We start from the raw sequence: 22,716 nt of genomic DNA on the forward strand, positions 1-22,716 counted from the left end.
CAAACTTCTGTCAAGCCTTAGACACAGGAAGTATAGTGGCATTGTGGGTATTATGGATGACACTGTTTATAAAGCCCCAGAGACTCAAGTGCATGGGCTAGAGAAGTCCTTTGCTAGCTGTAGATAGCACAGAGATGAGTGTGATCTGAGAAAGAGTAACAAAGAATTAGTCTAACTTCAGCGTGGTTACAATAAAGACCTTACACCCTAGAGAAATGTGCTGGGCAGAATATAAAAAGCATTATTTAGTAGTCCTATTATGAATTATTTAAGAGGAAATTATTTCTGCCTGAGAATTCTGGTAACTCACTAAAATAAAGTTGAAAGCGGTTAAAGGTAAGTAGATATTTTAAATGGTTTACATAACGAAGTGATGGAAACTTTACTTTCTGAATTTAGAATTCTGTAACTCTAACAAAGGTTTTTCTTTTTGGAAAAACAACACATAAAACTATTTTTTGTTTCATTATTTTCAAAAACTAAGAATTTCCAAGTGTCAATATGCCCCCTTAGTTTTATCTCACTGTAGTTAAGTCCTTTTTCATAATCCCTAAAACCTCAGAATCAAGAGAAACAGGCTTTGTCATGCAAAAGACTGGCCATTGTGTGGCAACAGGGAGCTGTCAAGCCAACACACAACACATTCCTATACTCACCAATTAAAAATGTTGTGTTGGGCAAGATTTGAACCTTTTCCACAACATCAACACCTTAATTTATTTCTTGATCCACACTCTGGCCAAAATCCACTACTTTTTGCCTTTAGGTATCAGACATAAAAAAGAGATCCGCACATGAAGGGTGAGTTCCACTCTGTTGTAAAGTACATCACTCTGGATCCCTCATCACTTATCTGAAGGAGGACCAATCTCTGTATTCAGGCACCAAATACGTGGATTGTTTGTTTGTTTGTTTGGTTGGTTTTTTGCCCCCTGTATGGACATCCTACAGTCAGTCCAGTGCTGACGCTAACCATAACCTTAGGTCACAAGCCTTCTCCCCACTTCAGTTGCAGGGTTCAAGTTCCAGGTCTCAATACTTCTGATCAATTAGAAATGAACCCTACCTCCAAATCCAGTAATTCCGTGGAAGGGTTCAGGAGCTATGGGAAGCAAGACCACTAGTTTATTTTAGTAACTATTAAAAAGGACAGCGATGAACAATCCGATGATGTAGTGACCAGCCCAGAGCTCATATGAACTACTAGTTAAGAATTTTTGTTGTTTTTAAATTAAAATTAATTTTATATGTATAGATTTCTGCCTGCATATATGTCCATGTACCCTCTAGAATTAGAGTCACAAGTGGTTATTAGCTGCCATCTAGGTGCTGGAAATTGAACCCTGGTCCTCTGGAACAACAGGCAGTTCTCTTAACTACTGAGCCATCATCTCTACAGCCACTATAGTTTTGTTGTTTGGATTTATGTGCATGAATGTTTTCCCTTGCATGTATGTAAGCATGCTATATGAATGTCTGGTGCTTGCAGAGGCCAAAAGAGGGCACCAGATTCCCTGGAATCAGAGTTACATAGGGTTGTAAGAGGGCACTGGATCCCCTAGAATGCAGTTAACAGAGAGTTTTGAGCTTCCATGTAGGGTCTGAGAACCAAACCTGGGTCCTCTAAAAGAGCAGCTTTGAGTAAAAGTCCAAAGTAGGCGCAAATAATTAATCACTGGCCACTGGTCATTAAGTTGGTGTCTAGTCTTTTGCCTAACCTTGTGGTCATCGAGTGAGACCAGGATTTAGCCCACTCTTCACACCACATTAGTCGTATCTCTGATAACCAGCCCTTATCCTGGAGCTATGTAGGGGTGTTTTAGCTACTGGTGAACTCATTAATTTAAAAACAAAATCAACAGAACAAGAAGAAACTCTTCAACCAACACAAACACCAAGGGTTTTGGAAGTTCTCTCTCAGAACTAGGGACTGGGTCAAAAGTTATACTGAAAGATGCTCCAGCCAGATATAGTGGAACTCTCGTGATGCCAGCACTTGAGATGCAGCAGCTGGGAAGAGAGAGAGAGTTCAAGGCTAGCCTGTGCTACATGATACCCTATCCTCACACAGTCCAACTTGCTCACCATAATTAGGATTCTCCTATCATTTAGGAAATGACATGGGCTTTGTTTGTAAGCTCTGTGCCAGAGAACAAATGTTAGTTTGTTACATCACAATCTGTCAAGGGGCAGCTTTGTTCTGACTTAGAGGAAAACTAACCAGGCATGTGGTAGTGTTGATGATGGCTACATTAAATGTGCAAACTCACCACACAACGTATTTAGTGTCCCACCCAATAAAGGAGGAAGATAAAAGGATAGCGCTTCAATTTTTTTTTTTTACTTATATTTTAATTGATTAGGAGTGCTGAAACTAACATCACAAGGCAAGGAGGTACTGTGATGAATGACTACATGTAATGCAGAATATGCCTGGGTCAGATTTGGGTACCGCAGCCAGCTTCTTGAATCTGTAATGCTGAGATCCTTTGCCAATATGAAAAGGTTTCCTGTGATTACTTCTTTAGGTAATCTGGAGTTTCTCAACTGTACCCTTTTCCCGCTCTTTCTGAGACCTCCTGGAACTGCCCCCTGGTCCTTGAAACACACAGCATTCTGCCCACCACTCTGTTCTCTGCTGTTCAAAATCAGAAGTGTATTGCATGATCTTTAAGTTCACTAACATTTCCTTCTTGATGCCATTCTGCAACCACATTAATTTAGTTAACTTATACATCTTAAAATACTGTATTCCATAGGTGTGAAATTTTTAGCTTGTTTTGGTGTTTTGAGACAGAGTTTCCAATATTCCAGGGTAGTCTGGAATTCAACTTACTATGTATTAAAAAATGACCTTCAACTCTCGATTTTTCTGTCTCTACCTCCCAACTGCTAGGATTATAGACAAGAGCCACCATTCCTCTTCGCTTCTTGATTCAAGGTTTTGTTTGTTTTAGAGAGATGTTAGGCTATCGCCTGGGCTGACCTGGATATCATCCTGCCTCATCTCTCAAGTAAGCAGAGTGTGTCATTGTACAATTTTACCTTTGGTGTCTCAGCCGAGACTTTCTTCCTTTATATATTCTGTCTCTGTGACACGTGCATCACCTCAGCAATTCATCTGATGACTGTCACTGCCCACACAACTTCGAGTTTTCTTAGTTTTTTTCTACACCAAGTGCTTCTGAACTATACCTCAGACCTTCTATTAGTAATGAAATGCTGGGTTGTGTGCACATCCAATGCAGAGCCCTGCCTTTTTATTTGAGGTACTCCAATGAGCCTTCTAAGTCAGTTACAGCTCCAACACCTTCAGTGCTTGTGCAGGACTACTTGCACATGTGCACATACCAGCCAGTCCGAGACTGGAGGCACAGGCCCTCAAATGCACAGCTGAGAAATGAGCTGAACAGCATATGAAACTTAACCATACTTTCCAAACTCCACTTATTCTGTAATCTTACAAGTAATTTATTGTAACTCCAGTATATTCTTCATCCAACCAGAAAGTTGGGCTTTTATACATGTGTATCTCTTGCAAGCTATGCTAAGCATTTTCTGTTCAAAAGAAGCAGGGAGAAAACCTCAGAATGATAAAGCATACTCTTGGGATTACAGCACCTCTAATGGACAGACAACTAGCTCGCTCCTGAGATTTAGGATCCTGCCCATCCTAAAATCTCCCAGATAACTGCCTCCGCTGCCGCCTATTTAGACACTAGAGTAAACGAGGAGAAACTAACAGAGCTGGCCAGATGGCTCAGGAGGTAAAAGTGATTCCCACAGAGGAAGGAGAGAACCTACCAACTCCCTAAAGTTGTCCTGACCTCACACAAACACCATGTGACTACACTCAAGCACATATAATAGATAAAAGAAAAAATAATTTAATAAGGAAGAAAAATAAAAAGAGACTGAAGCTAAGGTGAATTTCTGTTGTCTTTCCAACTAGGGTGGCTCCTGGCTTCTCTATGCTCTGACTGCCTAATGTTATCTTCTATATTGTGAGCAAGAGTGAGCTAAGGTATCTACTCGACTGTAGGATGTGCATTTGCATGGCAGCACATGCCCACATAAGATGTACATGTCTGTCAGTATGTGTACATAAGACACACAAATGTGTAGCAGCATGTGCCTATAACCCCAGCAGCTGGGAGATAGGAGGATCAAGAGTCTGAGGTCATCCTAAGCTGTGAGTGAGTCTAAGATGAGCTTGGACCACATGACACACTATCACAAAAAAATAAACAAAGCTATGTATACATGAAAGACTTAAAAAAAAAAAAAAAAAAAAAACTGGGCCAAGACTGACGAGGAAGCCAGAGAGCAGAGTAGTGAATCATCCCCGAGCAGCTTGACGTTTCTGCTCAGATCTCACAGAGCCTGCCTGTGTGACTTCTGGTTTTGTAGCTGTGACGGACTACACTCTGATGATTAGATGTGCTACTCAAAAGAACCAACTTCACAGGAGGAGATCATCTTCCTTGAGCCTGGCCTATTTAGTGATTCTTTAAAGGGATTCTACAGCTCCAATGACTCCCAGGTTAAGAGCACTCACTGCTTTTCCAGAAGGCCAACCTCAGTTCCTAGCACCTAAAAAGGGCAACGGCCACCTACATTAACATGGCATATACATGCTCACACAAGCATGTGATTTGTGCACAAACATGCTATACACACACACACACACACACACACACACACAATATCAGTGGTGGCTATAGTGGCACATGCCTGTAATTCCAGCATTTGGGAGATAGAAGCAGGTAGATCTCAATGAGTTGAGACTACTCTGGTCTACAAAGAGAGTTCTAGAACAGCCAAAGCTACTGAGCGAGACCATGTCTCAAAGCCAAACAAACAAAAATAAGAAAGTTTGGAGGAACACCTGTAGATCAGAAGGTACTTCGTAGGTACTTCGCTGAAAAATAAAAATTAGCAAAATGGACACCAAAGAAACAGAAAATTTTACTACTTACATAGCCTCTGAGGAAATTTAAAAAATTTGAAATTTCTTTTTTTGTTTGTTTGTTTGTTTGTTTTTTCAAGACAAGGTTTCTCTGTGTAGCCCTGGCTATCTGAGAACTCAATCTGTAGACCAGGCTGGCTCTCAGTGCAGAGACCTGCAAGCCTCTGCCTCCCTGGTGCTGGGATTAAAGCGTGTGCTACCATCACTTGGCTGCTCTGAATTTCTTCATCAAAACCCTTTCCACAAAGAAAAATCAAGGATAAGATAGTGTGAAGTAAATTCCCTCAAACACGTAAGCAAGAAAAATAACCACACATTACTTTACTGAGAAAATAGACAAGGCAGAGGGGGCGGGAATAGAGACAGTGGTAAGATCATTTGCTGCAGTTCCAAAGGATTTGAATTATGTTACCAGCACCCAGACAGGGTGGCTTACAACCGCCTATAACTCCAGCTTCAAGGTGTTCAACACCCTTTTCTGGATTCTTAGAGAACTGGGATACATGTGACATCATACATACACACAATTTTTAAAAAATGACCAGACCAGGCTGTGGTGGCATATGCTGTTGATCCCAACACTTGAGGCAAAGGCATATGCCTTTGAACTCTGAGTTCAAAGCCAACTAGGTGTACAGATGGAGTTCTAGGACAGCCAGAGCTACACAGAGAAACCCTATCTTAAAAAAACAAACAAACAAAAAAACAATGAAATTAAAGAAAAGAAAGTAGACAAGGGGAAGAATTTTCTACTTTCCGCATCTGACCATGGTCGGCTTGTCTATAAAGCAGTTCCAACTCACCCACTAATCTGTCCTTTTGTCTTCGCACCTGAGAATGCCAAACAAGTCATTCTATTGAACTCCATCTGGGCCAACAGTATCCTGATACAAATGAGAGGCACTGCACATAAGGAAATAAGTCAGCCAGCTAATACATGCTTCTAATTAATGGTGAGGCTATAAGAGGCAGGAGGGTTTCTGCAAGTTCCTGTACTGCAGTGTAAGACTCCTGCCTGGCCCACTCACCCACCCCACCCCACCCCCAAAAAAATAAAATGGTGTCCAGTAATTTTCATGAGGAAAAAATGAAAGCCTACAGACTATTAAGTCTTGTAACTTGTAACAGACATGCTTTTCTCACGCCATAGGACTGGGACTGAAACACTGACTCTCTGGGGTCTTCAGCAGGACTTCAGACATGATCTATGCCATGAACATTGGTGAGTCCTCAGCCTTTCTCACTCAGACAAGAACAAAAGCACTGGCTCCCTTGTGTCTCCATCTTGTCAATTTTGCAGATCCCGAAGTGGCATTATATACTTCCAAAACCACTCAAGCCAGATCTTCCTACTAAGTCGCCAAATACATCTGTGTTCTCATGTGTCTGTGATGCATGTCAGCAGTCATGTGTAGGCATGCACAGTGGTCCTCTCTTAGCCGTGGTTACAGGAAACCCTGGGGCATTCACACACCCATCTCTTCTGTTTGTAATGCACATCTCAGCCAAGGAACTCAGGAAAGAAAAGGCTGGGAAAGATGCAAAGTGGTTGCTTTCCTGTTTGTTTTTTACTTTTTATTACCATAGAACTAGAATACCTAACCTTTCTAGTAATCTGCATCTGCAGGAAATATTGTCATTGCTTCTCTTTAGCTTATTCTATGATGTCATGAGATGGGAGGATAAGAGAATCAGACAGACAAGGTGCATAGGTGGGTAAACACACATTAAGTGGCAGGTCATCAAGCACACTTCTCTCCACGACAACAGTTGATGGAAAATGACAATGTTGTGGACATAAAATACTAAGGACTCATTCTGCCACCAACAAAGAAATGAAGTATAATGTGTTACAGAAAAATAAAACACATATTGAATGTTTGATTAATCTTCTGGAAGAAGAAACTGAATGAAAGTAAAAGAACTATTATTCTTAAATAATAATAATAAAAAAAACACAATAGCAGTAAAGAACTAGGCCAGCAAGATGGCTCAGCAGGCAGTGGTGTCTGTAGCTAAGCACAATGACCCCTGAGACCCGCGGTGGAAGGAGAAAGCCAATGTCCAACCAAGTCATCCTCTGACTTTACATGCATACTGTGGTGCAGCTGTGCATGCACTGACACACACAATCAGTAAATAAAATGTAGTAAGTTTTTAAAGAAATAAAGAACTGCTCAGTGATGGGGGCTTGCTTATCATGTGTAAAGCCCCAGGACAAACACCCAGCAGAGTTAAAAAAACAATCAATACCAAAATAAAGAACTGATAAAAGGTTTGGAATTCACACGATAGACTCCAGAGGAGAGGAGCAAGGATGCAGTCCCATCTGTACGTACGTCTGTACATTATGTATCTGTGTAAGGAGATTCCTGGGTGAAAGCACACACGTGTATAGAATACAAAATATACACTATGTTCTAAAGGATCTGACTATATAAACTCTGCCCGCATATCTTTCCATAGTGTTTAAAATTCGTGGTCTTCCTGTAATTGCTGGGATTATAGGCTCATAACAGCACATTCTATCACTGTGTTTGGTTTCCACTTTTAAGAATGAAATCCTTAAGGAATTCTATTGACTATTTGCTAATCCACAGAATGTCTAAGACATATTCAAAAGTAAATAAATTACTATTTGATCAACAGCAACACTCAACAGAAAAAATAAATGCACCCAAACATTCTTGCTGCTCATCTGTGTGTGTCTGCATCAGTTTAAACACAAAGGACAGTGATGAGGCTTGAGTTAGACTCCCTTCAGATGGCAAGAAGATGACAGGAGGAGATGAACATCTTCTTTCTCCATCCTTACAATACTGTGTTGTAAAGTCATGAGACCCTTTTTACAAAAGTTTTACTTATTGTTGTATATATGTGTGTGGTTATGTGTGTCTGCACACATGCATATGTGGGAACTCATACATGTTTATGTATGTGCCTATGTGAATTCAAGCATACCATGAATACACAGGAGTCCATGGAGGTCAGAGAGTGCATTGGGTAATCCAGAACAAGAGTTACAGATGGTTGTTAGGTGCTATATGCGTGTTGGGTACGGCTGAATCTGAGTCTTCTGCAAGAGCAGTAAGTGCTGTTTGACACTGAGCCATCTCTCTTACCCTGTGACATACTTTTTAAATTGGAGAAACACTAAAAGCTTGGTAAGGTAGCATGTGCCTGTAATCCCAATGCTTGGCAGGTTGGAGGCAGAAGATCAGGAATCCAAGGTTATCTGTTTTGCAAGAATAAGTTTTAGGCCAGCCTGAGCTACACGAGAGCCTCTCTCTCTCTCTCTCTCTCTCTCTCTCTCTCTCTCTCTCTCTCTCTCTCTCTCTCTCAAAAAAAAAGAAAGAGACAGAAAAAGAAATTCTAGCAAGACACCCAGGATTATATAGAGAAGCTGCCTTTTTTTAAAAAAGAAAAGAAGAAAAATGAAGAAAACAATATTTTAAATTATAAGGAAAAGATACCATTAAAACAAAAAATAAGTGAACTGCAAATCAGCCATAAATATGCAGTTTAAAAAGAAAACTGAGCTGAGAACAAGACAAAAGTCCCTATGTTAATACCAGCTGCTCAAACAGTAGCTTTAGGTTGTACAAATAGAAACCTTACTTCTAACATACAAACACAGCAAATGTTTACTATGTCCAGTAAGTCAGCACATGTAAGCCTTTCTGCCCAAGTTCCTGATCTAAAGGCAGAACTTCCTCTGTGACATACACTAAGAAAATAATGTCAGGCTTTCCAATAAATCTCTAACCAAATAATTCTTTAAGATTAAAAAGCTGTCAGGCATAGTAGTTCATGCACAGTAACCCAGCACTTGGTTGGCAGCAGCAGAAATCGAGTTCAAGGGCAGCGTCACCTACACAGCTAGCTTGAGGCCAATCTGGATTATGAGACTGTCTCAAAAAGCGAGACAGAATACTCAATAGTTTTATAACAAGCTGCCACACTCTACGCACGATACCACAGAGTTCATGAATAATACAAATAAGTGCTCAAGACCATTCAACTCTTAACAAGTACTCACTTTCACGGTTTCTTCTGTGTTAAGCTTATTTCCTTTTACCAAGACAATTTGGAAAGGGTTGTTGTTGTCCCAGACATGCTGTAAAAGAACAAAATAAACACAGAGGCTTTGTGGTAAAGATATGAATGGCTAGGCATATGTCAACCTGACCAAAGCTACCGTCATCTGAGGAGGGAACCTCAGACGAGAAAATGTTGTCTAGATTGATGTAGAAAGGTCCAGTCCATTGTGGGTAGTGCTACTCCTAGGCTGGTGGTCCTGGATTCTATAGGAAAGCAGGCTGAGCAAACCATGAAGAGCAAGCATTCCTTTATGGACTGCATCAGCTCCTGCCATCAGGTTCCTGCATTGTTTGATTTCCTGCCTTGGCTTCCCCAAATGTACTATGACTGAGTATATGTAAGCCAAATAAACCCTTTCCTCCTCACGTTGCTTTTGGTTGTGGTGTTATATCACAATGGTAACCCTAAGTAGTCATGTTAGTCTTTCAGCTGTCATATAGCACAAAGTTGTGAAAACAGCTCTGATCTAACAATTGAGAATCAGGCACATTTCCAGGAAAGATGGTGTGCATCTTTCATTCCAGAACTCCAGAAGCAGAGGCAGGTGGCTCTCTTAAGTTCCAAAAAAATCTGGTCTACAACAAAGTGCATTCTGGGATAGCTAGGGCTACACACAAAGAAACCCTATCCTGAGCGCCCTCCCCTGTCAAAAGTCATAACTATCAATTGAAGCACTCCTAGCACTTGATTCTTGTATCTGTCAATACTGAAAAATGAAGTGAGCGAGAGAGGTAAGCAGAGGGCAAAAGAGGATGTGTTGGAAACGATCTGTAATTCCAAAACACAGGAAGCTGAGGCAGGATGATTGCCTTGGGTCTAAAGTTCTATGCCCGCCTGAACCAACAATGGAGCACTGTTTATAACCCCACAGTCACCCCAAAACTGTCCTCACAGATTAAGCTGCTGAGGATTTCTAAGTCTCACGTTGGGGACCAGAGCTATAAGCAAAACTGAGAAAAAGAGACAAAACAGACATATACCGCCTTTCCGATATCCCGTGTCTCAAGCTGATCAAGTATAATGTCTCATCTGATAGTTTTTGGTGAGGGGCACTAAAAATACCATGCAGAAGAAAGCTATTTTTCAAGTAAATGGTGATGAACTTTCGGCCAAGATGTTGATTCTCACAGAAGGAGAAGTGAGCAAAGGAAACAGGTCTGAGACTTAGCACACAAACTGAACATCACATGGCTTTGGGGTTACCAAAGGCTGACACAGGAAACTTACAGAAATAACTCGTGTTTTCTTTGGTGGTAAAGGGAGAGGAAGGTTGGATGAGTTTCGGTTGATGGCAGCCTCTATGGCAATCATTTCTTGTTCATACATTTTCTTGATCTTACAACATTCCACAAGGATGAAATGGGGCAAGGTCCTATTCATGACACAATTCCGGATATACTACAATAGCAAGAGAGGTGAAGATAGACATTTTTAGGCATCACTTAAATCAAAGAAGAAAATAAATCTGAACAACACTATACTAAATGCACAGTATAGGTATATGTTACTCAATTTACTCTCAAGAATATAATCCTTTAAAATAACACAGGAAAGCTGGAGATGCAGCAATTGCTGGCTACTCTTCCAGAAGACCTGGATTGGTTCCCCAATCCACACCTAGTGGGCAACAACTGTAATCCAGGTCCAGGGGATCCTGAAATCACTTCTAGCCTCTGTAGGCACTGTATATACATGGTGCACATACATAAACACAGGCAAAACTCCCATGCCATAATATAAAATAATTTTAAAAAAATATTACAACACAGGATTCAGTGAGATGGCTCTGCAGGTAAAAGCACTAGTCACCAAGTCTGATGACTCACACTAACCCACATGGTGGTAGGAAAAAAACAACCCCACACTTTGATACAAATACACACAAAATAAATGAATGAAAATGCTATAAAGTCACAGCACAGCATGGTGATGCATCCTTGTGGTATACTGTTGGGAAACTAAACTTAGGGGCCACAAGTTTGAGATAAGCCTGAGAAAACAGCAGGGCAGCTATGAGCAATGGAGACCCTGTCTCAGAAGAGTTCCGGCCACGGGTGGAGTTTAGAAGTAGATCATCTGGCTAGCAAGCGCAAGGAACCCAGTCCAATTGCTAGCATCAAACAAACAAGCAAACAAAACATCAACAACAAAACCCCACATAAAACAGCCACTGTTAATTGAGTATCTAATTACCTAGGGTCAGAGAGAGAGATATACATTATGGTTATTCTTAATAATAGTCTTCAAGAGACCAAGTTCCATTTCATAGTTCGTGGCCATGAAAATCAGAAGGGTTAACTTATATACATCATATCTCTAAGACCCAAATATACATCTATTTGTCTGATGCCCAAGTCACACTCCAGACAATCAGCCAGGACTGACCTAAGTGGTTCATTCCAGAGGACGCCTGAAGTGGCCTTTTTGCAGCACAGGATTCTAGGTGAGTGTTACCAGCTGTTTACTCAGGAAAGACCTTCTGGTCTTTCAGCATACGGTTCTGCTTTATTTTCATAAAACCAGGAGGATCCACAGAAAATAAATTAAAAAAAAAAAAAACCAGACAGTGACTATACCTATTGCCAAAGATTACAAATGTGTGTGTGTGTGTGTGTGTATCCCATGAATTCCTGAAAATAAACTTCTATAGATCCAAAGCATAATCCAACATGTTAGATGCTAGCCTGATGGAAGAGGCCTTGTGCAAGAAGACGGACGGTGAGGAAGAGAGGTGCTTCTAGGTTGCTCACCTCGAACTTTTACTTTTTTCTTCCTGCTCAGCCAGAGCTCAATTGCTTACTATCCCAGAGCTGTGCACATAAGCTGCCACTGTCCCAGGCCCCCTCCTGAACCAGAGGACTTACTGCAACCTTAACAAACAGTATAAAATTCGGTTACCTGTTAAATGAATCTCAACCCATTTCCTATTTGGACACCTGAAACAAGGTATCAAATAGCCTTACCTGTTGCTGTCTCCAGACCTCTTGCCTCTGCCTCTCCACGGCTAGAAGCACATAAATACACTGCCATAACTGGCCTTGACACTTTCTTTTCACACAGATATCACTATGTAGCACCTCCACACTCCTGATGATAGCTAACTCACTTGTGTAGCTCAGCAGCTGGAGACTGAAGCAGAATTATATCCCTGCTTCAGAGTGGAACCTTGGTCTCAAAAACTCTAACACTGCCGAGCAGTTGGTGGCACACACCTTTAATCCCAGCACTTGGGAGGCAGAGGCAGGCGGGTTTCTGAGTTTGAGGGCAGCCTGGTCTACAGAGTGAGTTACAGGACAGCCAGGGCTACACAAAGAAACCCTGTCTCGAATGCCCCCCCCCCCTTTAAAAAATAAACAAACCTAACACTACCACAAAATCGAACAGAGGCCAACCAACCAACCCTAGGCTTTAAACTGTTCTACTGACCTGTAGCTTGGCCCCCTTTCAATTACTGATTCTATAACAACCACCTTTCAGTTTCCAAATCAATACAGTACCTTTAAGTACCTTGATAACAAAGCCAAACCTTCTGATCAAGAAATCTTGATCCAAGTGCAGTGGCACACACCTGGGTCCCAGAGCACAGGAGGCTGAGGCAGGTGGATCTCTAAGAGTCTAAGACCTCTCTGGTCTACAGAGGAAGTTACAGTGCAGCCAAGACTAATGACAGCCTATCTCACACTTAAAAAATTAATGCAATGTAAAAAGTGACTCTTGAGGATAATGGGGTAGCATACTGCATGTCCATCTCTTATGTGAACTGCATCTGACTCCATAAACAACTTGAGGCAGTTTAATGTCTTGCAATGAAAGTAAGACAGTTACTTAGCTGGCTTGTTTGCTTATTTATTTATTCATGGATGGGATAGAGAATGTATGCCATACATGTATGACATAGCACACATTTGGGGGACAATTAAAAGACAATTTTTACTTCCACCATCAGGGTCCCAGGGATCAGACTCAAGTTATCAGGCTTACATGCAAACACCTTTTACCCATGGAACCATCTCATTGGCCACTGCAGAGAGTGGGACCTAATCCTTGTAATACTCCTTCCACATGTGGATATAACAAGAAAGAATAAAGGAGTAAGAAATATGACAAACAATGAATGGGAATTAGTGGAAAACCACATGCTCAAAATACAGAAGGCCCTGGAGCTATTATCATTTTGTGTGTGTAATGTGTGTGTGTGGGCTGTGGAGATAGGAGGACAACTCTGGAGTCGGTTCTCTCTGTCCACCTTTACAGGAGTTCCTGGGATGAAACTCAGTTCCTCAACAGTGCTTGGCAATCACCTTTACCTGCTAAGTCATCTTGCTGAGCTGTAAAAAAACTTTACTTTTTCTATGAGATGCTTACAAGCATCTATTTAAACAAGTAGGGTTTTCTTTTACTTCCTCCAGAATATAACACTTAAATATGTTTGTAAGAAAAAAAATAAGCAGCTATACATAACACAGTCAGGATCCCAAGCTGCAGGAAAACAATGTTAAGCACTGAAATAATCGACCATTAGAAGGCAAACATACAGACACACATTCACATGCACTATTAGGACAAAGCAAACAGGACCGGGAAGAAAAAAAACACTTGCCAAAACTTTAGTAACGAGCACCTAGGAGCATCATCCAGTAATAGATGTTTATTATATAATTCTGTAAAGCTTTCTGTAGGCTCCAAATATTCAGTCAGCTGCAGGCACTTCCTTAAAGATCTGCAAGGCAAAGACACCTATGCACGCTGTTGCGGTGACAGTCAGTCACTATACATACCTGGAACTGAATCAGTGGATGATCACCAAACACATACTCCACTCTCCCACTGACCTGTAACACATAGTCACAGGGGCTAGCTTCATCTTCCTTACCACGAATAGTGAGGCGTTTCTGGATTGCCAATTCGTTTATTTTAATAGGATTCAAATTGGGAGACACTTGAAAACTAAATACATCCTAAAAAGAGGGAAGGCAGAAAACATGATACATGTTTTTATGTTTGCCTGGAAAACACAACTGTACTCAGATATTTTATATGCTAAACATGTACATACTTACAATTTGTTTTCTGATAATTTAGAAGTAATGTTATTGCATTCTGAAAATCACAGCTCCCAAGGTAAAATTAATATTTAGATAAAGTTGTTGGCATAGTGGCATTCTCCTATAATCCCAGACTTTAGGCAGCAGAGCCAGAAGGATCAGGAGTTCTAGGCCAGCTTGGATACTTTAGGATCAGTATACTAAGTTTATTCTTTGGTTTGGAATCTTTGTTAATAGAAACATTTATTGGTCATTTTTTAAAAATATATATTACTTGAGGAGACTTATTTTTATGAAAATAAAACAAATGTGATATATAAGACATTTTCTTTATGCAAACATATTATTTAAGTGTCATAATCATTTGTTTTGTTTTTTAAAAAAACCTACACCAAAAATGAGCTGAAGTTTACTCTCAGAGGAGGTCAATGGACAGTGTCCAGTTAATTCTTACAGACCTGGGGCTAAGGGGGAGCTCAGCAGCACCCACAGGGCTAGCATGATGGCCTGGTTTGTTATTGCTGTTTGTTTGTTTGTTTGTTTGTTTTCAGTTTTGGAGACAAGGTTTCTGTGTGTGGCCCTGACTGTCCTAGTATTCCCTCTGTATTCCAGAGTGGTCCGAACTCAGAGATTTGTCTACTTCTGACTCTGGAATAAAGGTGTGCACTACTGTGCTATGGCCTAGGCTTTGATGCCCAGTACAGACAAAAAAGTATGTGCTAGTAACTGGTAAGAAAAGATCCATACTGTATTACTGATTAAGCAACCTATCAATTAAGGATTTGTGTCCAATTTTACCAACTGTGGGGGTGAGAGGACGAGAACTGCTACGTTTGAACCTATGGCCTTGTGTGTACTGGGCAAACACCCTACATCTGAGCCATACAAGCAAGCAACATCAAATAAACAACAATGGAGGTTTCAATCCAAGTGTCTGCTGGGCAGGTGTGATGCCATGGATTTAAACCCCAGTGCTTGCTGTATAAACCAGGCTAGGATGTACACCTACAATGCCAGCAATGGAGACAGGAGACAAAGGATCAAAAGTTAGAGATCTGACAGGAAGGGAAGGAGGGATGGAGGGAGGGAGGGAGGGAGGGAGGGAGGGAGGGAGGGAGGGAAAGAATCATGTAACTAGCCCCCACCGCCACCCCATTTAAAACATATCTTTGGCAGAGAAGAAAGATAAAAGAGGACACGGACCAGGAAGATTCCCAAGGGGACCGAGCAGATCGCCAGGGGAGATGTAATGAGGACACACATGGAACAGCGCGATCGAGGGAGTGCGAGACTCAGATGCAGCCTGGCTGGAAGTAGGCAGCCATAGAGGGTTAGAATAGATCACTATCTGCCCAGTATAGTGCCTGCAGCTTGTTTTAAAAAACAAAGCAAAAACAAAAAAAAAAACAAAAAAAAAAACAAAAAAAAACACTCTTTAAGAAGCCAGAAAGAAGTTTCAGCAGTAAAGAGCACTGGCTGTCCTCAAGAAGACCTGGGTTCAATTCCCAGCACCCACATGGCAGCTCACAACTATCTGTAACTGCAGTTCTAAAGGATCCAGAGCCATCTGGCCTCTGTGAGTACCAGGCATGCAATTAGTAAGCATATATGCAGGCAAAATACTCATACACATAAAGTAAAACTGAAATGCCTCTTTAAATGCTTTCTTTGTTTTACAACTTTAAAGGACAATTAAGAAGCGTGGTTTCACAACTCATTTTTACACTATTATAACACGTCAATTGTTTGCACAATCCTACACAGTGACAAACTAAGTCTACCAACTCTGCAAGTTTTCTTTATTGTTTTCTAAGCAAGAGGCATTTCTAAGAATGGAGCAGCAGTCAGGTAAAGTCAGAGCTCATTATGAAATAATATAAATAGTACATTAAACACTACCTGGCTATTTTCAAAATGCACAACCACAACCAGCTTCCCTCCATAAAGTTTGTCTTCCAAGTTCTCCAGGACGGATGGGTCATGCTCAGGAGGATACGTGTGCTTTAGCCAGTCAATCCAAGACAACCCCGCTAGAGACTGAATCTTGTCCTCACTGAATTTGCGCATTTTTCTTCTAAATTCATTCACTTCAGGATCCTTCAAGGCATCAAACTCATGAAGACCTAAGAAATTTTGTGAATGTTATATTTTTCATAGCTAAAAATAATTTTAAAAAAAGAAAAGAACACAAAATATCTTCGATACAAACTAACTTGGATATTTGTCTTTTATGAAGCAGATAAAACTGGCAGGAAACTAGCATGGAAGAATATAAACTACCACAGATAAAACGGGTCTCATATATAAAATATACATGCTGTCGGGTCTCTGAAACACATAAATCTAAAACATTATGTAGGAATATAGGTGGGTTATTAATCTTACAACCATCAAGACTGGGCATGAAGACGCACACCTGTAATATTGGGAGAGTTTGGGAGTGGAGGCAGGAGAGCCACTACAAGTTTCAGGACAGTCATGGCTATAGAGTAAGCACACTATATTCACAAAGGCAAAAATGTAATAACAGAAAATAAAGTTCACAATACACAATTTTAAACCACATGATAAAAAAGCCATAGATTTTCCTGGACAGTCTGACACCTGTAAAAAAAATTACTGTAAATTAGCTGTGGCTGTTTAAGTAGACACATTTGGACCCTGAGCAAGCATGTATCAACAGCCACGTATGCCCCAGGATAGCTATGAATGTGATCCAACAAAAAGCACTGGGAAGAACTACGGGGGGGAGGTAACTTTTGCATGGTTTGTGAGCATGAATTCTGCAGGTAATAACACCATGCCACCTACAATGGGAGTTTCTTAGAGTGCACTGCTAACATTCTTCTATTCCTGGATAATAGTTAACGAGAGGAAAGAGAATGAGTACCCAGCAGCAAAAGTCAACCTCCTCACTATGTCCACTCTATCTTTCTGTGGGACATGGGGGCGTAGGGGGATATTTGAGAAGGGTTTTACCACAGCCTAGGCTACTCTCAAATTCAAGGCAGTTCTCATGCCTTGGCATTTCTGCTAAGATTGCTGGATGCATTACCAAACCCAGCTCTAAAATACCTTCTAAATGTCTTCAAATTGTCGACCTGTCTGTTTCTGCAGCCGTTAACCCAATCCTAGCCCTCAGCACCTCTCCTTCAGGTAATTACCACATTTTCCACAGATTCCTTAGTTGAAAAATTTTAAGTTAGATGTTTATTGATTTGGTGGAAGGGTACAGACACATGTGCACACATACACAGATAGACACAGACACAGACAGACAGACAGACAGACAGACAGACAGACAGACACAGACACAGACACAGACACAGACACACACACACACACTAAAAGACAGTCTGTGAGAGCCAGTACCTCCTTCTACCATGTGGGTACTGCAAACCAACCTCAGGCTGTGAGACTATTACTCCAGTGTCTTCACTCAGTGGATGGCCTTGCCAGCCTAATCTTTCTAATCTTACAGTCTGCACAAGCTTTCCAAATGCAAATCTAATCGTGTTACTTCTCATTTAAATAATTCTTTCTATAGGAATTTCCTAGACTAGGGCTGGGGAACATAGCTTAGCTGCTAGCGTGTACACCGATCCTGCAGAGGCCTGAACTTGCTCTCAGCACCTACTTTGGGGATGGAAGACAATGCTCATAACCACCTGTAACTCCAGCTCCAGAGAGTCTAATGGCCTCTCATAGTCTCCACTAGTACCTGCACTCTCATACACATACCCAAATACCCATAATTTAACTTTTTAAAAATTTCCTAGGAAACAGAAGTGGGATGAAAGTCCAAGCCATGATCTAGGCCAAGAGGATGCTCATAGAGCCCAGATTAAAGTGAACTCCAGAGGACTTGGCTCTCAGCTAAGACAGTAGTGGATCCAAGTTCACACCTTTCGGCTAACAGGACTCTCAAATGTGATTGTTCTCTTTGGAGAGGTTTTCTTGTGTGAATGTTTAACTTTTCCCATTCTCTTAAATTATCAGGGAAAAGAATATCCAGCACAACCAAGATAAAATGACTCCGTCCACATGGATTAACATCCAGGGTCTGCTTGCTCCCCTGAAATTACAGATGGAATTTAAGGCATTGTAGCAGGTTTGGTATCTTCCATGTCTTTCAAGCTCAAACATTTCACAAGATCTGAGAGATAATGGTGTAACTATTGGTTTTGAAGCTACTCTTGATGATCCATCACAAAGTGAACCAGCAGACAAACGCTGATCACTATACAGCAGTGCAATGGTCATAAATGCGGCTGCATCTTGTGGTCTTGTTATAATAACTCCTGAAAAGGAAGGGGGGGGGGGTCAGGTTCCCAAGAGCTTAGTAGTAAATTTTTTCTGGACCACACTCCCTGCTCAGATACTTAAATAGTCTTTGCTGCCTGTCCTAGGGGCCTCTCAACCACCACTATCAAGTCTTCTTCTTCTCCAGAAGGCCCTCTTTCAGATCCCACTCCGTTTTGCTCACTTTCCTATAACCCCATCATCTGCAAACTCATCATCAGCACCTGTTTAGAGCTAGACACCCCAAGCAGCCTCGCCTGACTTGCAGCACACTTACCACAGCCCTTAGTGACTTGGCAGTATATCCACTGCACTCTAATGTCTGCCTACTGAACCGTTTACTGCCCACCCTGAGTCCCATGCGACGTGGCTACAATTCCAAGTATAAAACCCAATATACACTGAAGTACGGGAATCACTGCTGATTTTGTAATAATTCCTTAATGCATATGTGTGGGGGCTTCTGTGCATATGTGTACATATATGCAGGTCGGGACCAACAGACAATTTCATACATTGTTATCAGCAACACCCTCTACCTTCCTTTGAGAGAAGATCTCTCACTGGTCTGGAGCTCACTTATTAGGCTAGAGTGGGTAGCCAACAAGCCTCCAGGATCCTCCTGTCTCTGCCTGCCGAGTTCTGGGATTACAAGCATTGGCTCGGTGTTTTATTGTTGTTATTGTTTGCTTGTTGGAACGGGGTCTCTCTATGTAGTGATGGCTGTCCTGGAACTTGCTATGTAGGCCAAGCTGGCCTCAAACTCACAAAGATACTCCTCTGATGCTTCTGCCCACCAGTACTGGGATTAAGGGCCATACCTGGGCTATGTATAGTCTTTATATAAAGTAATGCTTCAGGAATTTTGAGAACCACTGCAAAAAAAAAAAAAATCTTTCAAAAATGAAGTTTAGGGGCTAGCAAGATGGCACAGTAAAAGATAATTAAGTAAAGATGCCAAGGCTGATAGCTCAAGTTGATTCCTGGAAGTCACATACATGGAGGAAGGAGAGAATGGACTCCTACAATTTGTTCTCTGGCCTCCCCCTGTGCACCAACAAGCATACACATAAATAAATGCAATTTTTTAAAAAATTAAACTTTGGAGCAAGTGAGATGTCTCAGTGGGTAAAGTGCTTGCTGCACAAGGTGGATGTCCAATGCTTGGAACTGGGGTGGGGGGGGATGGGGGGGAGAGGAACAACTTTCCAAGGCTGTCCTCAGACTCTGCACAGGCACTCCCCATGCACAAACCCACACAATTACAAAACAACCACAAAAATGTCTCTTTCTAAATGTAAGGGCTAAGGTCAAGTGTGGTGGCATACTTGTGAGACAACAGCATGTGGGTCTCTGTGAGCCAAGACAAGCCTGCTCTACACAGTGAGCTCTGGCCAGCCAGGAAACAGTAAAACTCCTATCTTTAAAAACAATTATTATTGTGATGATGGTGATGATGATGGTGGTGGTGATGATGATGATGATGATGATGATCAGGGAAGTAAATCAGGGAAGAGCAGCCAGGCAGGGTGACAAATGTCTGTAATCTGAGGAATTTCAAAGGTTAAAGCAGTAAGATCTCAAATTTATGATCAGCAAGGTCTACATAAGCTAATTCCAGGTCAGCCTGAGTAGCACAGAAAGACCCTGTATCAGAAAGTACTCTGCATGCTACCAAAGGAGAAAGGTGAAAACCAACTACAAACCCGACCATCTATAATGGTGTCCTGCATGCAAGGCAAGCTGGTGCAATGGGAGCGCAAAGCGTGTGCTCCATTATCTGACTGGATTGAGGCCCACTTCATGAGATGGATCCCGTACCCAACACTGCTTTAGGGGAAAACCAACTACTACTGTTCTACTAAAGGAACGGAGAAATAAAATGACTCCTAATTATCTTCTGTTATACTCAGAGATCAGCGCTTTTATAAAAAAATAAATAAAAATTTGGGACTGAAGAATGTCTTGGTAACAATGAGCTTGCACAGCGTTCATGAGGGTTTGAGATTGATTCCTAGGACTAACACTGACAGAGGACAAATGCCATTAATAACTTAAGCTAAGTAATCTTAAACCTAACTTTCCATATACTTTCTCTTAGGAAAACGATAGAAAACTGCATGACATATAGGCAAATATTATACTTAAAAGGCATGAGAAAACACTATGTTCACACTAAAAATATTACTCCAGTCCTACAGACTGCCAGGCAAGCTGGCAAGCGACCAGTCTCCTCCAGCACTAGTGAGTATAGCCATGATAGGCTCAATCAGGCCAAGAGCTGGAAACCAGCCTGGGCAAGATATTTAACCCAGTCTCAATCAGAACAAAACCCAGACCTGGTAGGGCAGGGGCACTGAGTGGTGATGGTGCTCCAGACTGGACTCAGGGCCTACCACATCAAGCCAGTGCTCTGCCACCAAACTCCACACACAACTCTCTTCTGAAATGCTTACTCTGAGACAAGGGCTCACCAGATGGCAAGACTGCCTTTGAGGCTTCAACTTGTGATCTTCCTTTCCTGGCCTCCGAAGCAGCTGGGATCACAAATCTCCAAAACCAGACCCAACTCAAACAGTCTCATGAGACTGCTGATAAACCGTCTGCCTGTGAGTCTGCTTTACTGGGTGCTGTAGAGAGCAAAGCATGGGAGCATGCCCTTTCATGGGAAGGAGTAGTCAGAGCACAAAGACCAACTTGGTAAATAATTATTTAGAATAAACAGTAAAGAAATATCAAGCACACCGTCCTGGAGGAAATGGTATTTTTAGCTTGCCCAGGGTTATTCTGCTGTAAAAGTTCTATTGTTTTCTTTGGACAGAGGAGGGAGCAACCTTGTTCCTGAAGTTAAACTGAAGTAATTGTTTATTGTTTTCTCAGGAGGCATGACCTCACCCAGCCCTGGATACAGTCACTATGGACAGAGCAGCAACTGCAGACACCAACTCGTTAGGTATGAACATCGAGGACTTGCTCAGAAACACAGACTTCTACATAAAAACTTTCAAGTGTGTAATCTTAAAGAATTGCCAGATCTCCTAAGCAATATTTATAAACAGCTAAGCATATAAACTGCTTAATTTATGCTATAAATATTGTATATATCTTGATCAACTTACAGAGCACATTACACAAAACACAGATGCATAAGTCAAAATATAGTGCATGAAATGTCGTCTACTGCTTTATATCACCCTGAGCTGTGCTGGGTGGGCAAAGCTGAAAGATGAAAAAACAGCACTGTTCAATCACGCCGTGGATAAATTCTGAAGACATGGTTTAGCCCAAGTATAGCCTATGAAATATTTGTATTTCCTATATTTTTATTTGCTAGATTAACACGCTTAGGACAGTTAGTGGTGGCTAGTTAATCCATATCCGAGATTAAGAGTAATCTAAGTTTGGGCCTACAGGATGGCTTAGTAGATAAAGATGCTGACCTCCAAGATTGAAGACCCGAGTTCAATTCTCAGAATGTACTTGGTAGGAAACCAGCAAAAACCTTGTCCTATGACTTACACACACACACACAAACACACACACACACACACACACACACACACACACGGAGGGGGATAGAAAGACAGACGCAGAGACACAGAAAGAGACAAAGAGACAGACAGGGAGAGATAGACAGACAGAGGCAGAGAGAGTTAAGCAAATACCCACACCCAAATAGAAAAATAAATAAATGTAATAAAGAACTGGGGTGCTAATTGAGCACCTTACTTCTGCCCCAAGGAGAAGCTAACTTAAAGGAGGTGGCACTGTGTTACGCCTCTGCAGTAAATCCCACCCAAGCAGGCTCTTACTCAAATCCAAAAAGCTCCAGAGACTTTCTGATTTGGGATTTATCTTCAAAGCCCTATCCTTAATAACCCTGTGTAGTACTAAGTCAGCTCCAAAGCAAGATCCTGACAGACATTAAATCTTGTCTGCTAAGATTTCTATGGCAAGAGAGAATTAATTCCTGTGTCCTTAATTTTCTCCAGAGATTCCTTTCTCTTTTGGACAGGGTCTTATGTAGCCCTTGGGAGCCTCCAACTTGCCAAGTAGCTGAGGATGACTTTAAACTCCTTGCCCTTCCAGCACACATAAATAACCATGCCCATGATTGTTTATTTGCTTGGATGGGGCTCAGGGATTCACGCATCCTAGGCAAGCATTCTACCAACTGAGCGACATCTTCAACCCTAGAAACAATTTAAGGAATTGTGGACATACCTTTATTTGATAGAAAGGTAACTTCTAACTAAAATTAACTTCGGTCAAAGAGCAAAACTTTGCCAAGAACATGAG

General features: G+C 41.4%; 1 protein-coding gene across 6 annotated transcripts in view; it reads right to left on the bottom strand.

Annotated features, from left to right (window-relative positions):
- Positions 1-22,716, bottom strand: part of Pik3cb (phosphatidylinositol-4,5-bisphosphate 3-kinase catalytic subunit beta) — a 103,242-nt gene that overhangs the window by 44,016 nt on the left and 36,510 nt on the right. For all 6 annotated transcript variants that reach the window (XM_034484067.2, XM_034484069.2, XM_076917577.1 and 3 more), the window contains 4 exons: positions 16,015-16,238; positions 13,849-14,028; positions 10,298-10,468; positions 9,009-9,086 (listed from right to left, as the gene is read on the bottom strand). In XM_034484067.2, the coding sequence (XP_034339958.1) occupies positions 9,009-9,086; positions 10,298-10,468; positions 13,849-14,028; positions 16,015-16,238 (653 nt within the window). The remainder of the gene's footprint in view (positions 1-9,008; positions 9,087-10,297; positions 10,469-13,848; positions 14,029-16,014; positions 16,239-22,716) is intronic.

The sequence above is a fragment of the Arvicanthis niloticus genome, chromosome 21 (genome assembly GCF_011762505.2).
Source record: "Arvicanthis niloticus isolate mArvNil1 chromosome 21, mArvNil1.pat.X, whole genome shotgun sequence".
Lineage (NCBI taxonomy): Eukaryota > Metazoa > Chordata > Mammalia > Rodentia > Muridae > Arvicanthis > Arvicanthis niloticus.